Raw genomic sequence first — 24,106 nt, 5'->3', positions numbered from 1 at the left:
GCAGATTATCCATCTTTGGTTAGCAAATAAATAAATAAATAAATAAATAAATAAATACTCTCAAGCCACTCTGGGCGGCTTCCAACAGGATATTAAAAACACAATAAAACATCAAACATTTAAAACTTCCCTAAACAGAGCTGCCTTCAGATGTCTAAAAGTCACATAGTTGTTTATTTCCTTGACATCTGGTGGGAGGGCGTTCCACAGGGCGGGTGCCGCTACCAAGAAGGCCCTCTGCCTGGTTCCGTGTAACCTCACTTCTCGCAGCGAGGGAACTGCCAGAAGGCCCTCGGCGCTGGACCTCAGTGTCCAGGCTGAACGATGGGGGTGGAGACGCTCCTACAGGTATACTGGGCCGAGGCATTTGGACAACAGACAGAGCAGATGTACAAGCTACCTAGTCACAGTGGGTAGTATTTAACTAAATGATTCCACTAGTGCAAGTAGTTTTTGCTGCACTGTGGAACATTCCCGCTTCCTCTCCCAGTGTGCCTCCTGCACACTCCACAGATCTGCTCCAGAGGGTTTAGGGGAAATGCCACAACAGAATTAGGGAGCGCTGGCTTCCGCCGCTAGGCCAATTGGCAGACCAACTCAGCGTTACAAAGATGTCTGCAAATGTGACATGAAGGCTGGCGACATCCACCCTGTCCTGTGGGAAAACCTTGCAGACAACTGCAGTGCCTGGAGACAGGCAGTCAGGAGGTGCATCCACAGCAAGGACCAGAGGAGGAATGACGGCTGGGAGGGGTGCAGACAGAAGAAACGCCATGGTGCATCTGCAGCAGCACATCCGGACACCTTCATCTGCCCCAGATGCAACAAAACATGTCTCTGCCATATCCGTCTCTACAGCCGCTGCAACCGTCCAACAGCTTAAACTCAGCACCAAAGGCGCACTCCTCCATTGTCTCCCAAGACAGACTGATGCCGACACAACAGGAAGAAGAGAGGGCAGTTAAAACTCCTTGTGTTCGCAGTACTGTTTAGTTGCATACCACCCAATATTCCACAGTATGGTGAAATGTCTTATAGCTGTATTGTTAGAATTGTTGGGTGCCTCTCCCTCTCTCTGCCAAGCAGTAGTAAGTCCATGGGGTTCCAGGCACTCACCCAGGGTCTGTGTTCCTTTGGAGGATTGAGTCACAGCAGAGACTGTTGTAGCTTTAAGAAATATGGTTTATTCACCTATTTATACCTTCAGTCTGCATGGAGGAATCCAGCAGTCATTTCAAGATGGGCTTGTCCCCCACAGCAGTGCAGACAGCCTTCAGCCAGCCTGCCCAAGATGGATCTAAGTCTTCTTTCTTCTTCTTCTTCTTCCTCCTCCTCCTCCCCCTTGCTAAAAGACTCCCTTTTCCTGTCACCTCTCACCCAGTTACCTTGGCACCATCTGTCTCCCCAGGTCAAAGGATTCCTCTCCAATGGCCCATCAACCCCTTTTGTCATGTTAACAGATTTGCTCTTCACTAAGCCAGCCAGACTGGTTTGTAAAACCAGCCCAGGGATTCTCTGCAGCTTGTACTTTCATCCATATCCCAACTAATCAAAATCCTACCATTTATTAATTTCTAGGGTTTAGGTGGGTTCTCCCCAAAATCTATAACAGTATTTATATTACACTTTTTCTAAATTTGCATTTCGAAGTTTTTGTTTGCATGTGCACACTTTATGTCAATCTGTGGCCTCTTTTGTTCTTTTTGGAGACGTGCATTTCTTCATTACTTTTCTCTCTCTCTGTGTCCGTGTGGCCTCTCTCTATGCAGACTGTCAGGAGCTCGTCCTATACTTGAGTAGGATCCTGGTAGAGTCACATGCCCGACTGGCATGTTCTCTGCCTCCTGGCCATTCTTCCGGGAGCTTCAATAGCTTTCTTCAGCCTGAACATCACAGCTACCGATGCCAACAGATATCGGCACACTTAGGGATCCGCAGAGTCTTTGCAGCTTGAATAACAGAACTCAGCATTTTGGCTAATCTACTTTATTTACATATAAACACACACGGAGCACTGCAACATGGCTCCCTCTCTCTCTAGCATCAGACAGCAAAGAGAAAAAGAACAAAGGACAATAGTCCCACTTCACGGAACACAGTAACACAGTAACACAAACAGAACACAGTAACACAAACATTCTATCTCCATCACTTCCCACTGTGGAATCAAAACATACACTGTCAAGTGACAGACAAAAATCCCATGACTTCAGACATGGGGAATGAATCTTCAACATAGACATCCTCTGTGCTAAGCCATGCAAGTTTCAGTTAAGCACCAGTGATGTGCTCTTTTTGTTACTGTTTTTAAAGATGGCGCTGTTGGAAGCCATGGATGATTTCTGCTATGCAGAGATAAAGCCGATATGGGAAAGATAGTATGAATAATGCACAGGGTGGATTTGATTTAAATCACTAATTTGATTTAAATCATGATTTAAATCAATAGTCAGTAAGACTTGATTTAAATCTTTTTTTTTACAGAAAGACTCATTCTTGCTGGTATAATCTTAATATTTGCATCAGATGTAGGTTTCATTATTGGAATAATAAATTTTCAGAGTAGTTTTTACCGTTATATCAAAATTTACTGATTTGGTTATACTATTAGAAATACATAGACAGATAATTATGAGATTATTGTGAGGTTTAATAAGTTAACTGTTTATATTTGGACAACTTTTCTGCTGTACTTTATTGGAAGGAAAATAATCATTTCCTTAATAACCATTTAAACAATTTATTTAACTAAAACAATAACATTATAGCATATGTATCCATGTTTGTTAACATTTTTTAAAAAACAAAAAACTTCATATTGTCACACAATAAAATACAATATAAGAAACAAAAGAAAGAATAAATACAATTAAAAATCAATATGACTATTCAATGGGATTTAAGTGCTACTGTGGCATGTGATTAATTTTATTGTAAGCGGCAGCTTGCAAGGATGATGTGGGGGGATGAAGTTATGTGCGTGATATCCTGATGTTATGCATGTGAGCATCATGCCTTGCTCCCTAAGCTGGGCAGAAGCTTCCTGAGCTTTGGGAAGGAGGCCCAGACTAATTTGCAGGAACATTTAAGGGATCAGTCTAGTCCCCTTAGTCCACTGACCGCATGCCACTGATGTGCTACCTCTCATCTTCACAGACACATTACAGACCACCTGAAGGAAGCTTGCAACTACTGGTGGTCTGCAGACTGAAGTTTCGAAACCCCTGACATTGTCCATATGATTTGTTCTGGGAAAGGCTGAGAGAGGTAAATCTGCCAAAAGCTCCTCACTGATTCCAAACCTGACCCATGGAGACCTTCACTCTCAACCAGCCTTGTGCCCTGATGCTTCCTCTAGCTGATTCCATCAGAGGGGAATGGATGTCCCATGATCTCCGTGGAACTTCTAGATGGGGTAAGCAGTGCCGAACAGCAAGCATAATCTTAGAAGAGGCATGCACCCCCCTTTCTCTTACAGAGGTAGGGAAGCATCTGCTAAGATGACACTTGTCTTTTGCAGCTTGTAACATGTACTTATATTCCAAAGAAGTGGCTCTCCAATTAATTGGGGGCACCTTTTTCCTCGATTGAAACGCTTTGAAAGGTTTAATCAAACTGATTCATCAACCAAACATTGTAGCCCTAATTATAATGTTCCACAGCTAAGTCTCCGCATTAAAGACAGTTTCATTGGTAAGCCCTGGCTCAAACGATCCGCACACTGCATGTGTGTCTTTTTCTTGCAATGGACAATGTGAAACATATAATAAAGCAACCATAACAACATCCTAAGACTCCATTTCCAGCACAGTCAAGGGTATTTCAGGATGCCGATCTGTTTTTCATATGCGAAATTGCACAAAATAATTTCTTTGTGGCTTTTCTTCCCAAACTGCCTTCTGAAAAGCAAAGCTAAGACTCTTGTGTTTTGCCTTGCAACAACCCTAAACACATTGACCTCAATCAGCACTAGAAACCCTTGTAATAAATGCAAAACGACAAAGAGCAAAATCTTACCTGTACACTGTCGCCTCTCCTTTGACGCTTTACGAAGCACAAGGCTTGCCCCCTTGCAAATTGCGTGTTTCTTTATCCGGTGATGACTCTCTCGAAAGTATGTGGCTGTTGTCTGGACTTGCTTAAGGTTTGTATAGGGAAATGACTGGAATTCTACTGTTCTTGCATTTTCAAAGAGCTTCAAAAGGCTTCTCCAAGCCTCCCAACCAGCACAATAAATACTGGGAGTATCTGAAGTGCATATTCATTGTCCTCCAGAATATATAATTAACTTTGGAAAATTAAACAATTGCAATGCAGCTGGAAAGATGGAGGAGACAAAAACACCAATTGTTTAAATCCCTGTATATGAGCTTTTCAGGGACATCTACTTTGCCCACATTGGAGGCGCTTTGGCCCCATCCAGAAATTCCCGACTGTGCAAATCAAGTTAGAGCTTGAGTTGTACAACACACTGGCCTCTCCCTAGCGAAAATGCAGCCTTGCCCCAGGGATTCGACAATTGTCTGTGATATATTAATACAGGCAGAGGCAAACTTGGCCCTCCAGATGTTTTGGGACTCCCATCATCCCTAGCTAACAGGACCAGTGGTCAAGGATGATGGGAGTTGTAGTCCCAAAACATCTGGAGGGCCGAGTTTGCCTATGCCTACATTAGTATTTCCCATCCCAGTGACCAGTGGGTGAGATGCAGGCTTCTAAGTGTACCAGTTAGTAGTCCAGTATAGTAAGAGAAGCTGTCTGTTTCTATTCCAAGCATTCAGTGAGGAATAATTATGCTTTGCTCCCTCACTTTTTTATGGAGCATCTGCTCAAATTCATAAGCAAAGCATCTTACACTCAATTGGGTGCTTCTCTTTCCAAATGAAGAAGAAGAAGAAGAAGAAGAAGAAGAAGAAGAAGAAGAAGAGTTTGGATTTGATATCCCGCCTTTCACTCCCTTTAAGGAGTCTCAAAGCGGCTAACATTCTCCTTTCCCTTCCTCCCCCACAACAAACACTCTGTGAGGTGAGTGGGGCTGAGAGACTTCAAAGAAGTATGACTGGCCCAAGGTCACCCAGCAGCTGCATGTGGAGGAGCGGAGACTCAAACCCGGTTCCCCAGATTACGAGACTACCGTTCTTAACCACTACACCACACTGGCTCTCGGGTGGTGCTGTGGTCTAAACCACTGAGCCTAGGGCTTGCCGATCGGAAGGTCAGCAGTTTGAATCCCCGCAACGGGGTGAGCTCCCATTGTTTGGTTCCAGCTTCTGCCCACCTAGCAGTTTGAAAGCACATCAAAGTGCAAGTAGATTAATAGGTACTGCTCTGGCGGGAAGGACAAACATCGGCTCCCTCGGCCAGTAAAGCGAGATGAGCACTGCAACCCACAGTTGTCCGCGACTAGACCTAATGTCAGGGGTACCTTTGCCTTTCCAAATAGCATTGCCTTCTATCTGTTTCTTTTCTCTCCCTCCGCTTAAATTGCAGCCAGAGGAGCAGTCATAATCAGCAGTGCAGTGAGAAAGTTGGGAGTATTTAACACTTAAAATCTCCCCAACACTTGGTGTTGGAGAAAGGGGACTGCCTACTTGGCTACAGAGTGTGAGACTTTGGAAGCAGAATTGCTATTCAGAACAGCAGTGATTGTGTACTAAGTCTTACAAAGTTCTTGCTAAGCCCTTAAGAGGCAACACTGGTAGACTGGGGTTGCATTGATGCTCTTTTAAGCCCGGACCCCCGAGATCATGCGAACTCTTCAGTGTGTATGCATGCTCTTGTGTGATTAAAGTACGCTTCTGCAGCAGGGAGTCTTGTGTATCCGTGGAGACTCCTTGCACCATTGAGAACCCTGATCTTCCAGGGTGCTCAATCATTCGGGGAGCTTCATTCATCTACAAGTCTTCCTGTTGCAGTTGAATTATGCATGGGGCTGGAAAGAGGGCTTCCAAACTATCTCTATTTTCGAGTAGGATTCAATTACATACTGGCAGATTCAGGTTATGAAATTAGCTGATTGGGAGATATTGTGCGACAAACCTACTTCATTGCAAAAGATCAGACTTTTGTGATAAGGAATTTTAGGGGGAAATGCAGTGGACAGTATGGGACAACACTTGCTCCCCCTCCCCAAAAACAATTCAGGGTGGATGCTCATTAAATAGTTAATGAAGTCTAACTGTCCTGCTCAATTAACAGGTCACCTAGAAGTGTCCTCACTAAACCTGTGTCACCTCTAAGGGCAATAATGACTAAGGAGGAAAATGATTTTGCTGTTACTGCCCCCATAGTGCTGCTTGCCATTTTCGCAGCAGCACCACTACCAAATCCCTCCATGCAAGTCATAATAGTAATTGTGAAGAGTAGGCAACCTTGAAAATATGGAAAATTTCCTGTTCCACCTTGGCTTCTTCCCTCTGGGCTTGCAAGTTATTATCCACGTAAGCTTCCCTCCTCCTACGCAGTAATGATGACTCCCTGGATCATTTGGTTGGGACATCAGTTACAATGCAGAATGCGTTGCAACACCTTACAAAGAGCTTCTTCACACCAGCAAAGCAAAGTTTTCCTTAGTGTGAAAGGGTTTCTTTTATGAACTTGTACCCCTGTCATTTCAGGATTCAGCTTCTTTGTCTCCATCCAGCCCATCACTCCTTCCAAGCACTGGTCTAACACCTCAACCACCTCTTCCAATTCAGTTGAAACAGACAGATAGAGCTAGGTGTCACCTACATATTTATTGCACATCACTCCAAAACTCTGATGACTGCTGCTGGAGGCTTCATAAGGAGCAGGGACACTGTGGGACACTGCAGGGCAACTTTCATGGTGCAGTAGCCTTCCACAACAACTTTCTGGAAATGTTCCTGCAAGGAGGTGCAGAACCACTGAAGCAAATTTTCACCTCTGAGATACTCCAGGACACTGTGGTCATCAAAAGCCACTGATAGGTTGAGGAGGAAGAGCAGGGGCACACACCCCTGACAAATGTCATCAACCAGGGTGACCAAGGCAGCTTCAATGCCACAACTGAGGCCAGACTGGTATAGATCCAAGTAATCAGTTTTCTCCAAGCATGCCTAAAGGTGGATTGCCACCTGTTTCTCAAGGACCTTGCCCCAAAAGAGGATATTTGCCACTAGGCAATAGTTGCTTAGCACTTTTGGGTCCAGGGAGGTCTTCTTAAAGGAGGGGCTGAGCCATCCTCTCCTTCAAGGAAGACTGGCAGCAGGAAGCCAACGAGGCATGTCTTAATTTGAAAAGAAACTTGACCTTTTAAAGGACTTTTCAAAGCTTCTGAAGAATAAATGTTACATCTATATATAAACCAACAAGTATATCAGTTCCATTTGAAACGTAGAATTCAAACACATCTTTCAGCAAGGTCTTCTTTGTATTCAAGCCTTTCTGCTACCTTGTCTTTGCAAATACTGAACTATATTTGTTAGATAAAATGTCCTGCTCTTAATCACCAGGGTTTAAGGCAAAGTGAAATACTGCTATCAAAAGACAGCCATCTAGGCTCCAACTAGAAACAGATAAAAACAACAATAAACTGGGCCCAAATAATTTTATGTCAATAAGGGGAGGGGGAGACAAGTTTTACATACAAACAGAATATAACTTTAATTTTAAAACCAACCATTCAGCTTTATACAAACAGCCCTCTTCTAAAGTATCTCCAAACTTGAACTCAAACATCTATGTGCAAAAATAATCAACTTGAAAGAATACAGATACATGCTCAAAGGCATCTCACAGACATATATATTGTACAGACTTGCTCCATGATCACCAGTAGGAATCAAGGTTTGTTGCTTCAATTCTAACAGAAACTTCTTTTTTAAACAAAGACAAAACCTCTTGACAGTTGCCATTTCAACACCATTCACAGATAGAAAAGTTTGTCAGCGAGCGCCAGGTTTGGCTCTCTGTGGATGCTCTGGCCCACCAAGAAAGTCAGCTTGCTGGCATACTGGCATGGCGCTGGGACTCTTATTAGGCCCTAGAAAACAAAGAGTATATCAGAGGTCTTGCTCCATCACCTTCTGCTGAAACTGGCTAGCTGCTTCCAGTGTCTTTAAAATAGATGAAACAAGACTGTGAATTCTTCAGCCAGCAGTATCCAACATAAAAAATTGCGTACATGACATTTAACCGAGAAATAGGTTTGTACAATCAAAATGCAGCCTATCCAAGTATTAGTTTGTTGGAGTTTGTTTTCTCCTTTAATACAATTATACACATTGATTGGTCTGCTCATTTTTATTTATGTATAGAAAAGCAGTGCATTCAACCATGTGAACCCCCCACCCTTTCATTAAAAAGAAAACCCATACACCTTCAACTACTGCTTGCACGAACTAGTTTACTGTGTGTGCTGCCTGAATTTCCCACGGTTGGATGGGTACTAGATTTGAGATGGCAACAAGACTCAACTGGATTATGGACAGGTACTGTTGCCTAAATGCCATATTCTGTGGCAGCTAATATTCATCCTCAACCCCAAACAGGGTACTGAGCGAGAAGATGGTGGCCACCAATCATTAAAGCTGGACTGTGAATTTTTTTGTGTGCAGAAGGAAGCATTTTGGCCCAGCCCTAAAGAGACATAAACTTTGCAAGTGTTTTTCTCTTATCTGCATAGTTCTATCTATTGCTTCTCTTAAAAATAAGAAGAAAACAATAGCTCACTTGCGGATCTTCCTCACTCACCAGCTGAAAGCTGGTATTTTGTAACAACTACCCAGTACACTGGACAAAAGGAAGTTTGCACCAATGTACAGAGCACAATGCTGAACAATTTGTGACTCAGCTGACCAGTTGCGTATGCAACTGCCAGGTGCCTGATAATTTGCTTGTTCTCTCAATTCTGGGGGCAACAAAAACAGGTAGACTGCATTTTTTACATCGATAGCTGCAAGTTGGACAGGGCTGATCCTATGTAAGAGGAAGAGGGCACTGGCACTACTTGAAAAGGAGGCCAATCCTTTCCTAACTTCGGGTGGGAGGAAAAGGAAGGCAATTAACTATCTGGATGCAACTGTGTTACTTACAGGCCAGTTGTAGTACAGGTGACACATCTTATATGTAAAACGCTGCATATGGTCTGGCTTGAATCCATTCTCATCATAAACCACATTGTAGTATGTGGGATTGACAGTGCCCTGGCGGGCAAGTTGGCTAATTAAGAAGAAGTCGTACCTGTTGGGCAATATTAGAATTAGCAGAAGGAAGCAGTCTATGTAATATGTTCTTACTATTATGATAATAAAAACTATATTGATAAAAGCAATTATTAATATGATTAATATGAATATTAGTTGCTACCCACGGCTCCTTTGGGAAGGGTGGAAAATAAATGCAATTAATAATAATCACCATATACTAAATTAGTGAGCTTGCTTATGTTTTTTGGACGCAAAAAAGCTTATGTTTTTTGGACGCATATAAAAATCTTATTTTTCAAGGGCATCTGACTGCCAACTTTATGCATCCATACATGGTCATCCTGGCCCTACCACTATAAAGTATTTAATCATTAGAGCAATCCTGTGAAGGAGGGTAGGCAGAGAGAAAGTGACTGGCCACCCAGTGAATGTCACAGCTTAGTGGGGATTCAAATGAGGTCTTCTCAGTTTAAAACCAAAACTGTTATACTGCACTGGCTATCAATTTTGGCCATCCAAATTAATAATAATAATACCAGCAGCAATTTGGTGTTTCTTTCCCTAATGCAGGAATGAGGAACCTGTGGCCCTCGGGATCTGCTGGGTTACAATTTCCATCATCCCTGACCACTGATCACGCTGACCAGAGCTGATGCGAGCTGAAGTCCAAGAACATGTGGAGGTTCCTGCAGGCTTCCCACACCTACCCTAATGTGAAGCTTTCCATGTTCTGCCCTGAGTACTGCCAAGCTCCTGTGCATTTGTTTTAATGGAGAGGCAGTTCTGCACATGCAGGAGGGTGGGTGCAGAGCTACACCTTTCACCAGAGTTAGTCTTCAAGCGAGGTGGCAGCCTGTGCCCATAACTAATCAATGGGACGACCATAGGGAGCACCATTAAGCTTCCTGTCTAAATTAGGTCTGCTAACATTTTATTTGTTCCACACATGCAGTTGTAAATGGCTACTGGTTACCACAACCATCTCACCAATATCTCTGCAACAATCCTGAGAGTTAGGTTAGGCTGAGTTTTGAGTGACTGGCCTAAGGAGACCCAGAGAATTGGGATTTGAGTCCAGCTCTCCCCAGTCAAAGTCCATCACTCTAACCACTGTAGTATCATATTGGCTCTCAATTATAAGCTATCTTGCTATATCCATAAAAAGATAAAATACTTGCACAGCACATGATTCGGGAGTTTCAATATCTACTAGTGACTGCAAGTATGGGTCTGGGTCAGGGGTAGCCAATGTGGTACCTTCCACACACTGCTGGACTTTAACTCCTATCAGCGTGACTAAAGGTGATGGCTGGTGTGATTTGTCCATCTGAAGGGCACTACACTGTCTACCCCTGGTCCAGAATGTGATACTGCATTAATGCAGAATATAAAGGTATGATCTTGTGGTGAAAGCCAAAAAGATTGGGGACCAGAAAAGATACTGTTTTGGGGCATCACTGATATGGAGACCTGTGCTCTTCTTTATTAAACCAAGACTACGGGTGGTGACCATTTTAGGCACATCCAATGGACATGCAAATGCCAATTTGAACATGAACCTTCATAACATCATGTAAAAAGAATTCCCATTTAACGCAGCATCTGGTTATCCAATTGTCCAGTCTGTTAGAACATTCTGGAATAGCTATTACTTTGAACAACCAAGCAAAGAAATAGGGCAGAAGTATTCAAGAGAGGGAGCCTTCCTGGTTTGGAGCTGATAGAAACTGCTTAATAAGCTCATCTTACTTAGCCAATCACCTCGCTTTCATAGTTGTGCCAATATCTATACTTGCCATTCAGGTCGAGTAGCCTCTGTGTCAATAATTGTCCCAACAGGAGGGTTTTGCAGGCTTCTGTTGGTCTCGATGAAGAAACGCTGAAGGCATTTCTTCCTGACCACAATCAGCGATAGTTTGGCTCTTCTGATGTAAAAAGAAAGACATTTTAAAAGGTGAATCAGTGATGCAGGGCTAACCATGCGTTCTTTGCCACCACTGCTAAATGAGAGATGCTGATAAAGAACAAGTCTTGCTTCCAGCAACCATGATTGTTTCAAACTACCTGCCTGGTAAAGACAAAAGGCAGGACAGGATCAGTTTACCTGCAGCCACCACTGGACTCATCGAGGGCACTTAGTATCTGTGGGACTTCAAAGTCTACCACCATCTTCAGCTGCCCATCTCCAACGCCGTCACGGTACACTATTATGCGTGCAGGCAGCTGCCCATTACATGTCTGCCAATTACTTAAAGCATCTACAGAACCACAAGGAGGAAATAAAGAATGGAGTTACATAACTGATCCCATGTGGGAACAAGCTGATCATATGTAAGCTTCCCTTCACATTGACACTACAGATGAAACAAAAATGAATGAACTTTTATCTTTAGGCACAAAGGCTTTTAGTTGTTGTTTTAAAAGGCTGGTGTTACTTGCTCAAGAATGAATGGCACTAGAGATGGGCAACAGATCAGCCTTCTCCAGTCCGATACCCTCCCAATGTTATGGACTACAACTTCCATCAGCTGTGCTGCCTGGGGCTGATAGAAGTTGTGGTCCAAAGCTTCTGGTGAGCACCTGCTCAGGAAAGGCTGCAACAGATACCTGCCTACTGCATGGTGTATACCAGGGGTAGGCAACCTAAGGCCTGGGGGCCGGATGCGGCCCAATCGCCTTCTAAATCCGGCCTGCAGACGGTCCGAGAATCAGTGTGTTTTTACATGAGTAGAATGTGTGCTTTTATTTAAAATGCACCTCTGGGTTATTTGTGGGGCACAGGAATTCGTTCATTTTTTTTCAAAATATAGTCCGGCCCACCACATGGTCTGAGGGACAGTGGACCGGCCCATGGCTGAAAAAGGTTCCTGACCCCTGGTGTATACAAATGATACTTGTGACTCTCCATCATCCTTAGCCGATCATCCCTAACTATTCATCATGACCAAGGCAGATGGGAGATGGAGTTCAGCATTATTTCGAGGGTCACATATTCCACCACTCCTGTTATGTACAATAATCCCATTATCTCCTCTGGTAAACACATTTTGCAGACTGATGTAGTATTTAAAAATCCTATTTGACAGTATGCAACAGTGGGAACAAAATAAATAAAATGCAGGAAAGTCTTGTAAGCTACCATGATAAACACAGTATACCATAGGAAGCTGCCTTATACAGTCAGATCATTTTATATCCAGCTCAATATTATATGTGCTGATTGGCAGCGACTTTCCAGGCTTTAAAGATGGGGGATCTCTCCCAGCCCTGCCTGAAGATGCTGGCAACTGAAACTATGACCTTTGCATGTGAAGTATGTTCTGTTTACTAGGAGTCATCCATAGTCCTTCCCCAAATAGTCACAGCAACCTAGCAGAACCGCCAAACCCTATTTTTGCTGCCTAATAAAGTATCTGGTAGGCCACATAGCAAAGGGCCCTAATCTCTTGTGATGTGGCACGACTTATGGTTGGCTGGATAGAGCCACCTGTCAGTCAAGACCCACTTGAGTCAGGCACTCTTTAAAATATTAGTGTTGTGATGCAGTTTTTGTCCCTGCAACTGCTGCCTGATACAATCAACACCAAAGATGACCACTGAGAATAAGTTTTGTAGTGCTTGGCCTACCATAGAAACAGTGAGACCAATATCCTGGTATGATGTTTTATTTTGATCTGAATACTTGCTCTTTCATTCCCTCAATTTGAATAAACTGCTGAAACAGGAGGAGAGCCAGGCTGAAGTTGCCAAGCAGGAGACTTAGAATCCAGCTGGCTATTTCCCTACTCCTGAGAAGGCCACTGTTAGGCAGTGGGAATCCTGTGCCCCTTGCCATAGGTGATTCCTAAGAGGGTCGTGGCAGCAGAGAGACAGAAGAATAGGACAGGACTCCCTGGAGCTATTAGGCAACTTTGCCGGGTTGGTGCTGGAGCAGGGTTCAGCCTACTGTTACAGGCCTTCATGTACAGCCCAAGGACTGTGCATAATTTGGCAGACCACACAAATTGTATGGGCTTGATGTACAAGTACAGTGCCTTCCAGTCAGTTTCTGAACCCAGTTCAAGGTGCTGCTGCTGTTTACTTTTAGCTTGGGACCCAGATACATGAAGGATCATCTACTCCCCCACCTCAAGGAATAAATGTTCAACCATTAAGTATATTTCACTAATTTATACAGCAGCACCCCTACCTTTCATGCAGACCTTTAAACAATCTGCAATGTTTGATCCTGAATTTTGCAGCATGCAACGAGAATACCACCTGGACATAAAAGGAAATAAAATTTGTTTTGAGGTTATAGCAGTACACGCTTATTAAACTCTAAGTCTATTCGGAGTCCTCTATTGCCTTCACGGAGGTTCTGTACACTCCTACATCACCAAGAGAAACCACAAATAGGTTGGGGGGGGCACCAGCTGCTGAACCCTATCATGTTTACTTGTCTTACAGGAAATTGATTTGAGAGATGTGGCTCCAGATACTTGTGATACAAATGCCCATGCTTTGTTCCCATTTCCCATGGGAAATGCTGAAATATCCGAAAGATCAGCATTCATGCCCACACAGTGCATCAACAGAACAGCTGACAAGTACATGGGAACTGCACCTTCACATTACATAGTTACTGAGCTTCCACTGCAGTGACAATCTCCTGAGAAGTGTCAAGCTAGTGAATCAAGAATCTTACCTAGTCAGTTGTAAATTAGAGCTGGTCACAAATCCAATAACTGAGCTTCCTTTGGTCAAAGCATCTTTGTTGACATCAATGCCGACCACCATGACGGACTTCAGCTGTTGAGTAAACAGCAGATAGAATAAGAGGCTGCATACATTAGAACCACCATGGCGGATCAGACTAAAGGCCCATTTACTCCTGTATCCTGTTCTCATAGTCGCCAACCAGATGCTAGCACGGAAGGACTGCAAGCAGGACTTGAGTGCAACATTTTCCTCACTTGTGATCCCCACACAACTGGTACTCAGTGGCATACAACCTTTGATTCTGGAGGAGGTAGTACATCGGCATGATAAAGACCTGCTTTGTTTGGAAGTGGCAGTGTGGGGGTGGATGTAAGCAAAACTACTTACTGGTATCTCAACTGCCCATGGTGACCCTCCAAGCTTACAGGTGATCTGCATTGCAATTTTTGTGGCTACGCTCATCATCATCCCTTGCTTGCTCAGGGTGCGAGCAAGCACACACTGGCTAGGGATGGGCCGCTCAAGACTTAAGAACTTCTTCACAGCATCGTAACAGTCCTTCTTGTTGGAAGGCAACACACACAGCACCTAAAAGTGGCACAACAGACAAGCAGATTCAGTCCCTGAGGTTTGCTCACAAGCCAGGCTTGCTCAATCCTTGATTCAGCATTACACAGCTGGAACTCTCCTGAAGGAGGAGAGAAAGTGGCAATCGAAGCAGAAAAGGTTGGTGAAAGAAAGGCGTGACTCCCTGCTTTCCAGCTGCCAATTGCACCACCCCAAGGATGCCTTTAAGCCACCAGAAGTAGGTTGCCAGGATTTTCTTACATGTAACATGTAGTACAAATGTAAGATTAATTGAAAATGAGTTTCCAAATCAGGAAAAGCTGCCCAAAGCAGAGTGGTTAGCTGCAAGAGCCATCCAAAATTTCTAATTGTTTAATTGAATTTTATACCTGCAAAAAAATCAAAAAACTTTTGAGTTACATTTTGAAAATAGAAAAATTACAAACTAAACACCCCACTCCCCCAGTTTCCTGAATCTGAAGGCATAGTTAAGAGCTAAATAATAATAGTAAAGTTGCACTAATAGGTAAAGGTAAAGGTACCCCTGCCCGAACGGGCCAGTCTTGACAGACTCTGGGGTTTGTGCACCCATCTCACATCTATTGGCCGGGGGCCAGCGCTGTCCGAAGACACTTCCGGGTCACGTGGCCAGCGTGACAACGCTGCTCTGGCGAGCCAGAGCCGCACACGGAACGCCGTTTACCTTCCCGCTGGTAAGCGGTACCTATTTATCTACTTGCCCCCGGGGGTGCTTTCGAACTGCTAGGTGGGCAGGCGCTGGGACCGAGCAGCGGGAGCGCACCCCGCCGCGGGGATTCGAACCGCCGACCTTACGATCGGCAAGCCCTAGGCGCTGAGGCTTTAGCCCACAGCGCCACCCGCGTCCCAAAGTTGCACTAATAGTAACCCTTTAAATTTGATGCAGTATGGAGTGGCAAGAATCCTGAAAATTAGATTTCCCCACTGCAATTTTGTGGATTACAAATGCAGTGGATTGCAAACTATAGCCCTTGATAACTTTGGTATAATTTGCAAAGTTGTGGTTAAGAACTGGGGCAGAGGGTGAGGAGGAAGCTTACTCAATACCAGGATACCAGGACAAATGCTGACAAAGTCTGCATACACACCATAAAGTTAAAGCACAAGACTTCCTCCACCCCCGGATCCTGAGAGCTGTAGTTTGTTAAGGGTGTTGGGAATTGTAGCTCTGTGAGGGATAAATTACGGATTTCAAGATTATCTGGGAGAAGTAATGTATCACATATATGCAGTCAAGGTTAACAGGAAAAGAAATTGTACCATACAAAAATCATCATCATACAAAGCAGCCTATTGCGCTGCCTTCTCTGGAAGGACCAATTTCCAATAGCTTCCTTCCAGCCACCTTGAACATCAGCAGGCAACATACACGCCTCTCTTCAAACACATTTGAAAAGCAACTCAAATATGCATACGCACCAGCTGTAACTCAGGATTCACATACTGTTGCAGAGCTCGAATAAATGCTGAGGGGTTCTCCTGCACTGGTATGCTGCAGACAAAGATCAGAAAGCAATGGGGAACATTAGAAATGCTAACACTGTAATTGGCAGTCTAAAGGACATCTCTCAGAACACAGCATTCCACTGGCTTCTTGGGAAAATGATATCAAACCCAGGATAGAATTCATCAGCATTTCAGGAGAGATTAATAATGCACAAAATTAGTGGTGGAAAGAGGAAGGATGATCCATGAAAATGGAATTACGTTTTATATATGGGCCCAAGTAAAACATCATGAAGTTGTGATACATACACATACACCCCCCCAGGACAGTAATACAGGCAAATCCCCATTTATGCATACTTACATGAAATCGTGTATAATTGGAATACCCAATGAAAAAGCCTGAAAACACCCCGTTCCATCCCTACCCCTTTTCTGACGTCCAGTATAGGGTTGATTCAGCAAATACTTTTCTCCACTACTCTGTGATGTTTGCAAACAAAATATGGTAAGGGAGGAATCCTCCTTAAGACTATTGCCCCCAACACAATTACAAAAGGAAGCCTCGCTGAATTCAGTGGAACTTATTTCAGAGACACCATGCTTTCAATTATACTGTTATAAGCATGCATATTTCAGTCTAAAACCACTTCATTCATGGTCAGTCATTACTTTCCCACTTCAGTAAGAAAATCAGACATGAAGCCAATGCAAGGGATTTCTGTGCCAACCCTCTTGCCCCCAATGAAGTCTGCCAAGAGCAGGAGAAAGCCTGGCTATAGAGATACTGCCAGAGCATAATTACAGACCGACCCCTCACAGTTGGTGGAGCTTTGGTACTGTTGCCAGCTCGTGCTGGCTAGATTACCCTGCCAGGATTCTGACATATTCTAGGACTGGAGCCACTCAATAAAAAGGAGAGGCTGGGAGAGACAAAGCATATTAAGTTATGGAGTTGCAAAGATCAATACAAGCCCTGTGTGAATGCTTGTCTTTAAAGTTTCAGAGCAAACCATGCAAAATCTGTTCACGGACAGAAGGTTTTATCTGGACTAAAGAACATATGAGCCCCTACCAACAAAGGAATGTAGGATATGCTGATTAAAGATAAACCATCACATCAAATGAAAACTATACAATCCTTGGATTTTTCTCTACAGCAAAGTCAACATAAAGTGGGTATGTAAATGTGGAATGCTTCAAAAAGTTAGTATTTGCAAAACCCATCTGTTTGTGAATTTCTACTGGAAAATCAACTTGGGTTGACTTCACCAGTTATAAATTGTGTGAATCAGCTACTACTCATGGCCTGCATTGATGTAATATGCACAGGCAGAAAAGTAGTGAAGTGGGGATTTAGTTTTTATGACTTGAAAGTCCTCATTTGCCTGAAATTCCACTATTTAACATGGACCATCAAACCATGGCCAGAGTTAGAGATATCTGAGATATGGGCAATCAAGGTTGATTCAATTAGCACACAAATATTGAAGAACATAAAAAATTAGCAAGGAAGAAGGTTATACAAAAGCCAGCGGTTTTCAATGTCTCCCACCAAGTTCTATACTCATGCTGACTACTAGCTGGCATCCAGCCAGCCTTGCAGAGAATGAAGCTGTCCATATACCACAAATAATGTGGTTCTGTGCTACCTGGTGCGATAAGCTCAATCCTGCATGTGCTGGCAGTAGCACGTGACTGAAGTGCTACTTGTTTTTGTTGTTTTATCTTTTTGTACACTGCTTTGAGGTGTTTGTTAAAAAAGGAAACCAATTAAACAGTGTCTACATTTTATGAAATAAAAAAAATAGTAAGGAACCACCATACATGGCAATTTCAAACTGCCACCACATACTCAAAGGTTGCCCGCTATCCATCCTTAGTGTGCTTGATATACACAGGACAAAAGAGAAGCACACTGCTGTTTGTTGCACATACCTTATGCAGCAGCAAACTTGGGGGCCTGCCTCCAAGAGTTCCTAAGATCAGTGATTTTTCTTCCTTCCCTCTTCTGATGCCCTCTCATAATTCTGCCTCCCAAAAGCTGTTTGTTGCAGCAACCCTGGCTACAAGCTCCCCAGGCAAATGGTGCCTCTGGGACTGGCTGGGGTGCTGGTTGCCAGGAGTTGAGGCGGCCTTGGAGTAAGCAAGCAAGCAGGCAGGCGAGGGAGTCCAGCTAGCCAGTCCACCAGCCGTTGCTGTTGGGAATGGACAGACAAGTGGGAGGCCTGGCAGGCAGTCACTGTGCTGGCTTTTCTTGTGCTTGCTGTTTGCAAGGCCTACCTGGGAGCTGAGGGCCCAGTGCTGATGGCTAGCCTTTCCTCCATGCAGGCCTGCTGCCATTGCTGCCTCCCAAGGTAAGGTGCTGGCCTCACATTCAACTCCGTTGGGCCCGTTGGGGGCATCCTCTTCCCAGGCCCTTGTGGGGCAGTATGAGGAGACACCTGTCTTTGGGGTGGGGCAGCCCAGGGACCAAGGAATGGACCTCAGAGTGGCAAGGAGAGGGGAGAGGAGAACACTCCACAAGGGAGGGTGTTCGAAAAAGGGTGAGGGGCTGCCAGCTCTGCAGGCAAGGGGTGACATAACTGGCTCTTCAGTTCCACAGGGGTGCTGCAGAAAGAATGTAGTTGGTCAAGGGAGCCGTGGACTCAAAAAGGTTGAAAACCTCTGCCTTAGATAGTGAACAAAAAGTCAACACTCGTTCCCCCATGAGTTTGTAAATGCATCACTGTCACATTTACACACTTTGCATTTTTAGATATGCACACTTAAAAATTTCTTATACACGCACCCATTAAAAAACCCTAAACCCACAATGTATGAAAAGGAGTGAGGTAAAGAAGAAAACAAGGTTTGTTATCTGAATCTCTCTCACACTTTTGGATATTCAATGTGGAATCCCAGGGGACCTCCCACTCGTCTCAAACAGTTCATGAGACTATGTGCAAGCTCCAAGTTTCTGCTACTGCACAACAGTATCCAGCTCTGCAGATGTGCCACTCCTATCATCTTCATATTACGCATATCTCTGAACCAGTCATTGGCATTCATTGGCATGCACTGCAAGAAGAAAAAGAGATGCAAATGACCCCAGTAATTTGAGGGAGAAAGCCTATGTATAAACTGTCAACTAACAGGAACTTCAAATGACCTTAAATTGTACAGAAGTTCAGAATCTCCCTCCAAGGACTCACACCCATAGACAAATGCCGCGGTGCACAGGAACTATTCTAATAGCCAAAGGCAATGTTTGGAATCATGTTTGAGTCTCTCTAACATTCAAGTCCAGGACATAAAATGGAATGGAGTCTCTAGAATACTTACGACTTCATTCTGCATGAGGATTTTTTCTGAGGTGACCACACGGCCAGTCAAGGAAGCCTGACACCCAAGCTTCAGCCCCCAGCTCTCCAATTCTAAACGCGCATCTTTGTTTCTGCAATAAAATGTGACCCCCAATGTTATCTATGCTTGTATATAGTTTTTACAGTGTAAATAAAGGCAAAGCAGAAATTTATATTGTTGCGTGCCACCCCAATTTCCAAGCGGTACAAGATTTCAGGGGTTCCGGGCACTGACCTAGGGTTCGTGTTTCTTTGGAACAAAGTACAACAGATACTGTGGTGACTTTAGGGTATACAGTTTATTTACATATATACAACCTGAGCCTATGATGAAGGGATTCACAGCAGTAACACCCCAAGACCAAGTTCATTGTCTCCCACCAGCACCACATTCTCTTCATCAAAACATACAGCTGAATGAACTTATTGGAGCTTAACCAAACCAGTATTGTCATAACACAGCTAACAATATCAGTTGAAGGTGAAAGCAACGAATGAAAGAAAAAGCATAAATTATTTGATACAGAATAATTCTAAAAATGCAGGTTTTTTGTAGTAAGTCTTTTCCACACAGAAGAGTGTACAGTGTCAATGACTTATTTGTAGAAACCATCCATGAATGTTTCAGGATGTTTAAAGGGGGAAATACTCTTAGTCTTTGTAATAACCAGCTATGGTACTTTAACTCCATCTAGGGGTTGTAGGCACAGAATAAACACCACAAACACCTAAGGCTGCAATCCTCTCTATATATGCATGCCTATGCAAACTGTGGGGTATATATGTATATTCTGCCTTATGCCTTATAAGTGGTCAAAGATGCCATTTAACAGTAAGGGCTGAAGTATTATGGAACATATGTGCTCAGGCCTAGCATAACTAATAAATACATAAAAACACACATAAGTTGCATACAAAATCCAAAAAGAGAAATGTAATAAATATTAAAGTGTAGAATATGTCCATTTTCTATAACTTGAAAGCATTATTTTTTGTCCTTAAGAGTGAAAAATATGGAACAGCTTCCAGCTTCAACACAAACCAGATCCAGTCCGTAAACAGTCCGTCAATTTTCCTGTAGATCACATCACACAGAGATCACACACACAAATATTACACTGCCTGTATCACACTTTGGGCAGCTATACTTGAAGCAGTGTCCAAGTCTAAGCATGGCAGACGCAGCAAGAGTCATGAAACAGATCTTGTCGAAACCTGTTTAAGGTTTTGAAAAAGTTATCTATGCACCAAATTGGATGAAACTTATACAGTCCATCAGATCTAGTAGAATTACCTTTGAATGTTGTCGGCTAGTCTAGACAGTCGTTGGTGCCTGCGGTCTGGGGCCAAGTGAGTTTCTTGGGCTAAATCTTTCATTAAACGGAAGTCAGAAGTCGCACGGTTGCTCAAGCCTAACAAACAATTTGCATCAGGAAATCAATCTTGGGCCCATGGGGGGGGGGGAGAAAGTTGGTAACCAAAAGCAAGGCAGGTGGCATGACTGAAAGGCAGGTAGAGAAGTGCAAAAGTATCTCATATCTCACTTCTTCCAGCAAGCCTTCAATCATGATGTACTAATATTCGCACTGCCTTGCAATGATGTGTAGATAGAACATCTATGAGCATTTCTATGCATTCAGAGTCAACACATGGTATCATTTCAGAGTGCAGTGGGAAAGAGGAAGTGAATGTTTTAATGCTTCTCAAATGCAAAACTAAAGTAAGCAACAACAAAAAAAGCCACCCCACTCTGTACTTAGAATATGCACTGTCAAATGTTGACTGTTGGTGCCTACACTTGTGTGTGTCAAATAAAGGACTGCCAAAGAAGTGGAGAAGGCTACACAGATAAATTATGTGTTTTGTTAATACTGCAAACAATGCTACTTCTCAACATCCCAGCCTACTCTCACAACACTCCACCATACTTTATCTTCTTCATGCTTTTTAACATTTATGCCAGGAGTAAGGAAGCTGTGGCCTTCCAGAAGACTCCAATTCTTACCAGTCCCAGTCAGCATGGCCACTGGTCAGGGATGACGGAAGCTGTAGATCAACAACAACTGATGGGCCTTCTCTGCTTTAGCTGCAGATGCCAGGAATTAAACTTGGAACTTTCTGCATGCAAAGAATGTACTCTGTCATTACAGTCCATCCTCATGCAATGGGTATTCCAGATTCAACTTGCCACAATTGAAAACATCCAATTTCTCCAAAGTCAATGCGACTATAAGCCAGATCTGTAAGCCCTGAATACTGGAGGACTGAATGAAGACAAGTTCAGGCTGTTTTCTCTAAGTTCACAAAGTTGCTCTAATGGGCCAGATCACCTGTTGCTTACCTGTCAAGTAGCAGAGTTCAGGGATAAGGTGGGCCACACGAGGTCCAACAGTGCTCTTGACCTTACTCTTCAGCTGGCTTACGAGCATGGGTTGATTTAGGTCAGTCAGGACTGCATCATACTGCTGTTCAGGGAAATTTAAAATAAGAGGTAGGCAAATTGTTCTTATTCTGTGCCCGTGGTACTTATTGGCAAGACATACAGAGCACAAGGCAAAATGGGATGTCCAACTGAATTTGAGTATTTTGCATTCCTAATGACATTATCCCATATCCATTTTGCCTCAACTCTTTCCTGCATTTCACCAGTGAAATTCCACCCTTCACTTACAGCCATTTTGTAGCAATGAAAAGAATTTAGCCCTTATGCATCACCCTGCTTCTTATTTACCTGTTTGTAGTAATCTACATAAGAGATCTGAGTGCCGTCACTTTTCTGAAATACATCTGTTGGCTTCACAGTCCACTCAATATCATCGATTCTATAGGTCTTGTTGTTGTATCTGAAATGATTAAGTGCACATTATAATGCATTTCAAAATATTATAAATATTATAAAGTGCATTTCAAAATATTATTCTGCTCTGTCATAGACCCAAAATGATCCAGCAGAATTCACTGCTTCACTAAGATTCAGCACCAACGGCAGGCACACCAGAGATGACTTGCACTAAAAGGAAAGCTTGACCTACTCATATGCATGGTGTAATATGGGATCTGTGAATTCATGCAATATTGCAGTTGCCCTTCAGTGGGCCTGGGGACAAGTTGCATTTTTTCTTTTCACAGAAGGGAAGCAATGATTATGCATGAGAATTTGTCTGTTCTTTCCCCATCCAGGTGCCCTAGCCAATGTAGCCAATGGTGACAACATAATCCAAATATCACCCAACAACATCCAGAGGGCCACAGGTTCGGGAAATCCACCCTATCTGACTAGAACCCAACAATCTGTAAACTTACAGGAAATAGGATTCATACAGGGAGCTCTTAAAAGTTCTGAGTGTATATCAACTGAATCTTTGCTAATTTTGCCAATTCAAATGTAGGCACCCACTTAAAATTTCCAAAAGAAGAAGCGACTTCCAAATAACAATTACCTTGTAAGGACAATAAGCCCCACCAGTTCCTTTTCACATGTTTCTGCGAAACGTGAGTTGTCCACACTTCCATAGAGGTTCATCATAAATTCCAAGACATTCTCATTGCGAAGGACTTTGTGGCTCACATCTGCACATAGCATCACTTTCTCCTCAAACTGTCCAATAGTCACAGCAAATCCTGGCCAAAGCGTCAATCTGAAAGAAAAGGATGGCAAAGACATATCTGGGTTGCTCTAATAAATCCAGACTGTGCACACCCTCTGGTTCAAAGGCATGGCATGTATATGCAGGAATGAAACTAGAATTACATTTTAATCATGGTGGTATATAAAAGCAGAGTTCTATATTTGGACATCGTTTAACAGCTGAAGTTTACATTTGCTGCAAAAAGATTAAGGCTGCAATTCTTACACAGGAGCAAATCCAACTGAATCCAATGAGACCTACTTATCTGGAGTAAATATGGATAGGATTGGGCTGCACATAAAACATATTGCCATACAATCAATCTACCAATAAGAGATTCAATTATGTAATTACAAGATGGGGGCAACCAACTCACTTGTGCTGGGGAATTTCCACTGGATCTGAAGGACTGTAGAAGTTTCGTCCAATCTGGTGCATAGACAACTTTTTCAAAACCCTAAATAGTAACATATGTTTAAATGTGGCATGCAACAGAAGCATCATTTTCCTAATTTGTTAATTTTACACAGGGTAAACTTCTCAAATCTAACTAAATATGTGAACTAAAATCTACCTTGGCAGAAACTATTCGGGTGTATAAACTATGGTTAGAACAATCAAACAGAGTTATATAGTACTTTTTAACATGCTTATACAGTGGTACCCCGCAAGACGAACGCCTCGCAAGATGGAAAACCCGCTAGACGAAAGGGTTTTCCGTTTTGGAGGCGCTTCGCAAAACGAATTTCCCTATGGGCTTGCTTCGCAAGACGAAAGCCCATAGGGAAATCTCCGGGACAGCGGGGAAGCGCAGCGCGTCTTCCCCACTGTCCTCGGACCTCCTCCGAAGGCTGGTGGTGGGAAGGCTGCTCCGAAGGCTGGCGGTGGGGCGGAGAGCTTCTCCCCGCGCCAGCCTTCGGATGGCTGTCCTGAAGACTTGCGGTGGGAGGAGGGTTTTCCTTCCCACCGCCAACATTCAGAATGCTGTTCTGAATGTTGGCGGTGGGGAGGAAAAACCCTCCTCCCACCGCAAGCCCCGGGAACAGAGGAGAAGCGCTGCGCCCCTTTCCCTCTGTTCCCGTACCTGTCCTGAAGGATTGCGGTGGGGAGAAAAGCCCTTCTCCGCACCGCCAGCCTGGCAAGCGGTTTCCATAGGAACGCATTAATTGATTTTCAATGCATTCCTATGAGAAACCGTGCTTCGCAAGAC

At 43.5% G+C, this 24,106-nt stretch overlaps 2 protein-coding genes and 1 long non-coding RNA gene across 9 annotated transcripts in view; 1 reads left to right on the top strand and 2 right to left on the bottom strand.

The window, feature by feature from the left end:
• Positions 1-4,210, bottom strand: part of AMOTL1 (angiomotin like 1) — a 76,814-nt gene extending 72,604 nt beyond the window's left edge. Inside the window, exon 1 of the mRNA XM_082219092.1 lies at positions 4,018-4,210. The gene's annotated coding sequence lies outside the window, so the exon portion shown is untranslated. The remainder of the gene's footprint in view (positions 1-4,017) is intronic.
• On the top strand, positions 1,721-7,771 carry LOC309530629. 2 transcript variants are annotated; one of them, XR_014218786.1, is made up of 3 exons: positions 2,124-2,378; positions 3,157-3,480; positions 6,618-7,771. It is a non-coding gene; the product is annotated as an uncharacterized lncRNA (long non-coding RNA). The 2 variants fall into 2 exon arrangements; XR_014218787.1 differs by lacking the exon at positions 6,618-7,771 and having other exon boundaries at positions 1,721-2,378; positions 3,157-4,016.
• The window catches only part of PIWIL4 (piwi like RNA-mediated gene silencing 4), a 40,886-nt gene continuing 24,333 nt past the window's right edge, over positions 7,554-24,106 (bottom strand). For all 6 annotated transcript variants that reach the window (XM_082219102.1, XM_082219103.1, XM_082219104.1 and 3 more), the window contains exons 7-21: positions 23,273-23,353; positions 22,708-22,905; positions 21,999-22,110; positions 21,609-21,732; positions 20,562-20,679; positions 19,248-19,359; positions 18,799-18,983; positions 15,897-15,969; positions 14,259-14,459; positions 13,858-13,961; positions 13,360-13,430; positions 11,275-11,428; positions 10,967-11,095; positions 9,057-9,204; positions 7,554-8,005 (exon numbers count right to left, since the gene is read on the bottom strand). In XM_082219102.1, coding sequence (XP_082075228.1) covers positions 7,889-8,005; positions 9,057-9,204; positions 10,967-11,095; positions 11,275-11,428; positions 13,360-13,430; positions 13,858-13,961; positions 14,259-14,459; positions 15,897-15,969; positions 18,799-18,983; positions 19,248-19,359; positions 20,562-20,679; positions 21,609-21,732; positions 21,999-22,110; positions 22,708-22,905; positions 23,273-23,353 — 1,927 coding nt within the window. In that variant the 3' untranslated portion in view covers positions 7,554-7,888. The remainder of the gene's footprint in view (positions 8,006-9,056; positions 9,205-10,966; positions 11,096-11,274; positions 11,429-13,359; positions 13,431-13,857; positions 13,962-14,258; positions 14,460-15,896; positions 15,970-18,798; positions 18,984-19,247; positions 19,360-20,561; positions 20,680-21,608; positions 21,733-21,998; positions 22,111-22,707; positions 22,906-23,272; positions 23,354-24,106) is intronic.

The sequence above is a fragment of the Podarcis vaucheri genome, assembly GCF_965113315.1.
Source record: "Podarcis vaucheri genome assembly, chromosome: 4".
In the NCBI taxonomy this organism is placed as follows: Eukaryota; Metazoa; Chordata; class Lepidosauria; order Squamata; family Lacertidae; genus Podarcis; species Podarcis vaucheri.
This window is presented reverse-complemented; position numbering and strand designations above follow the sequence as displayed.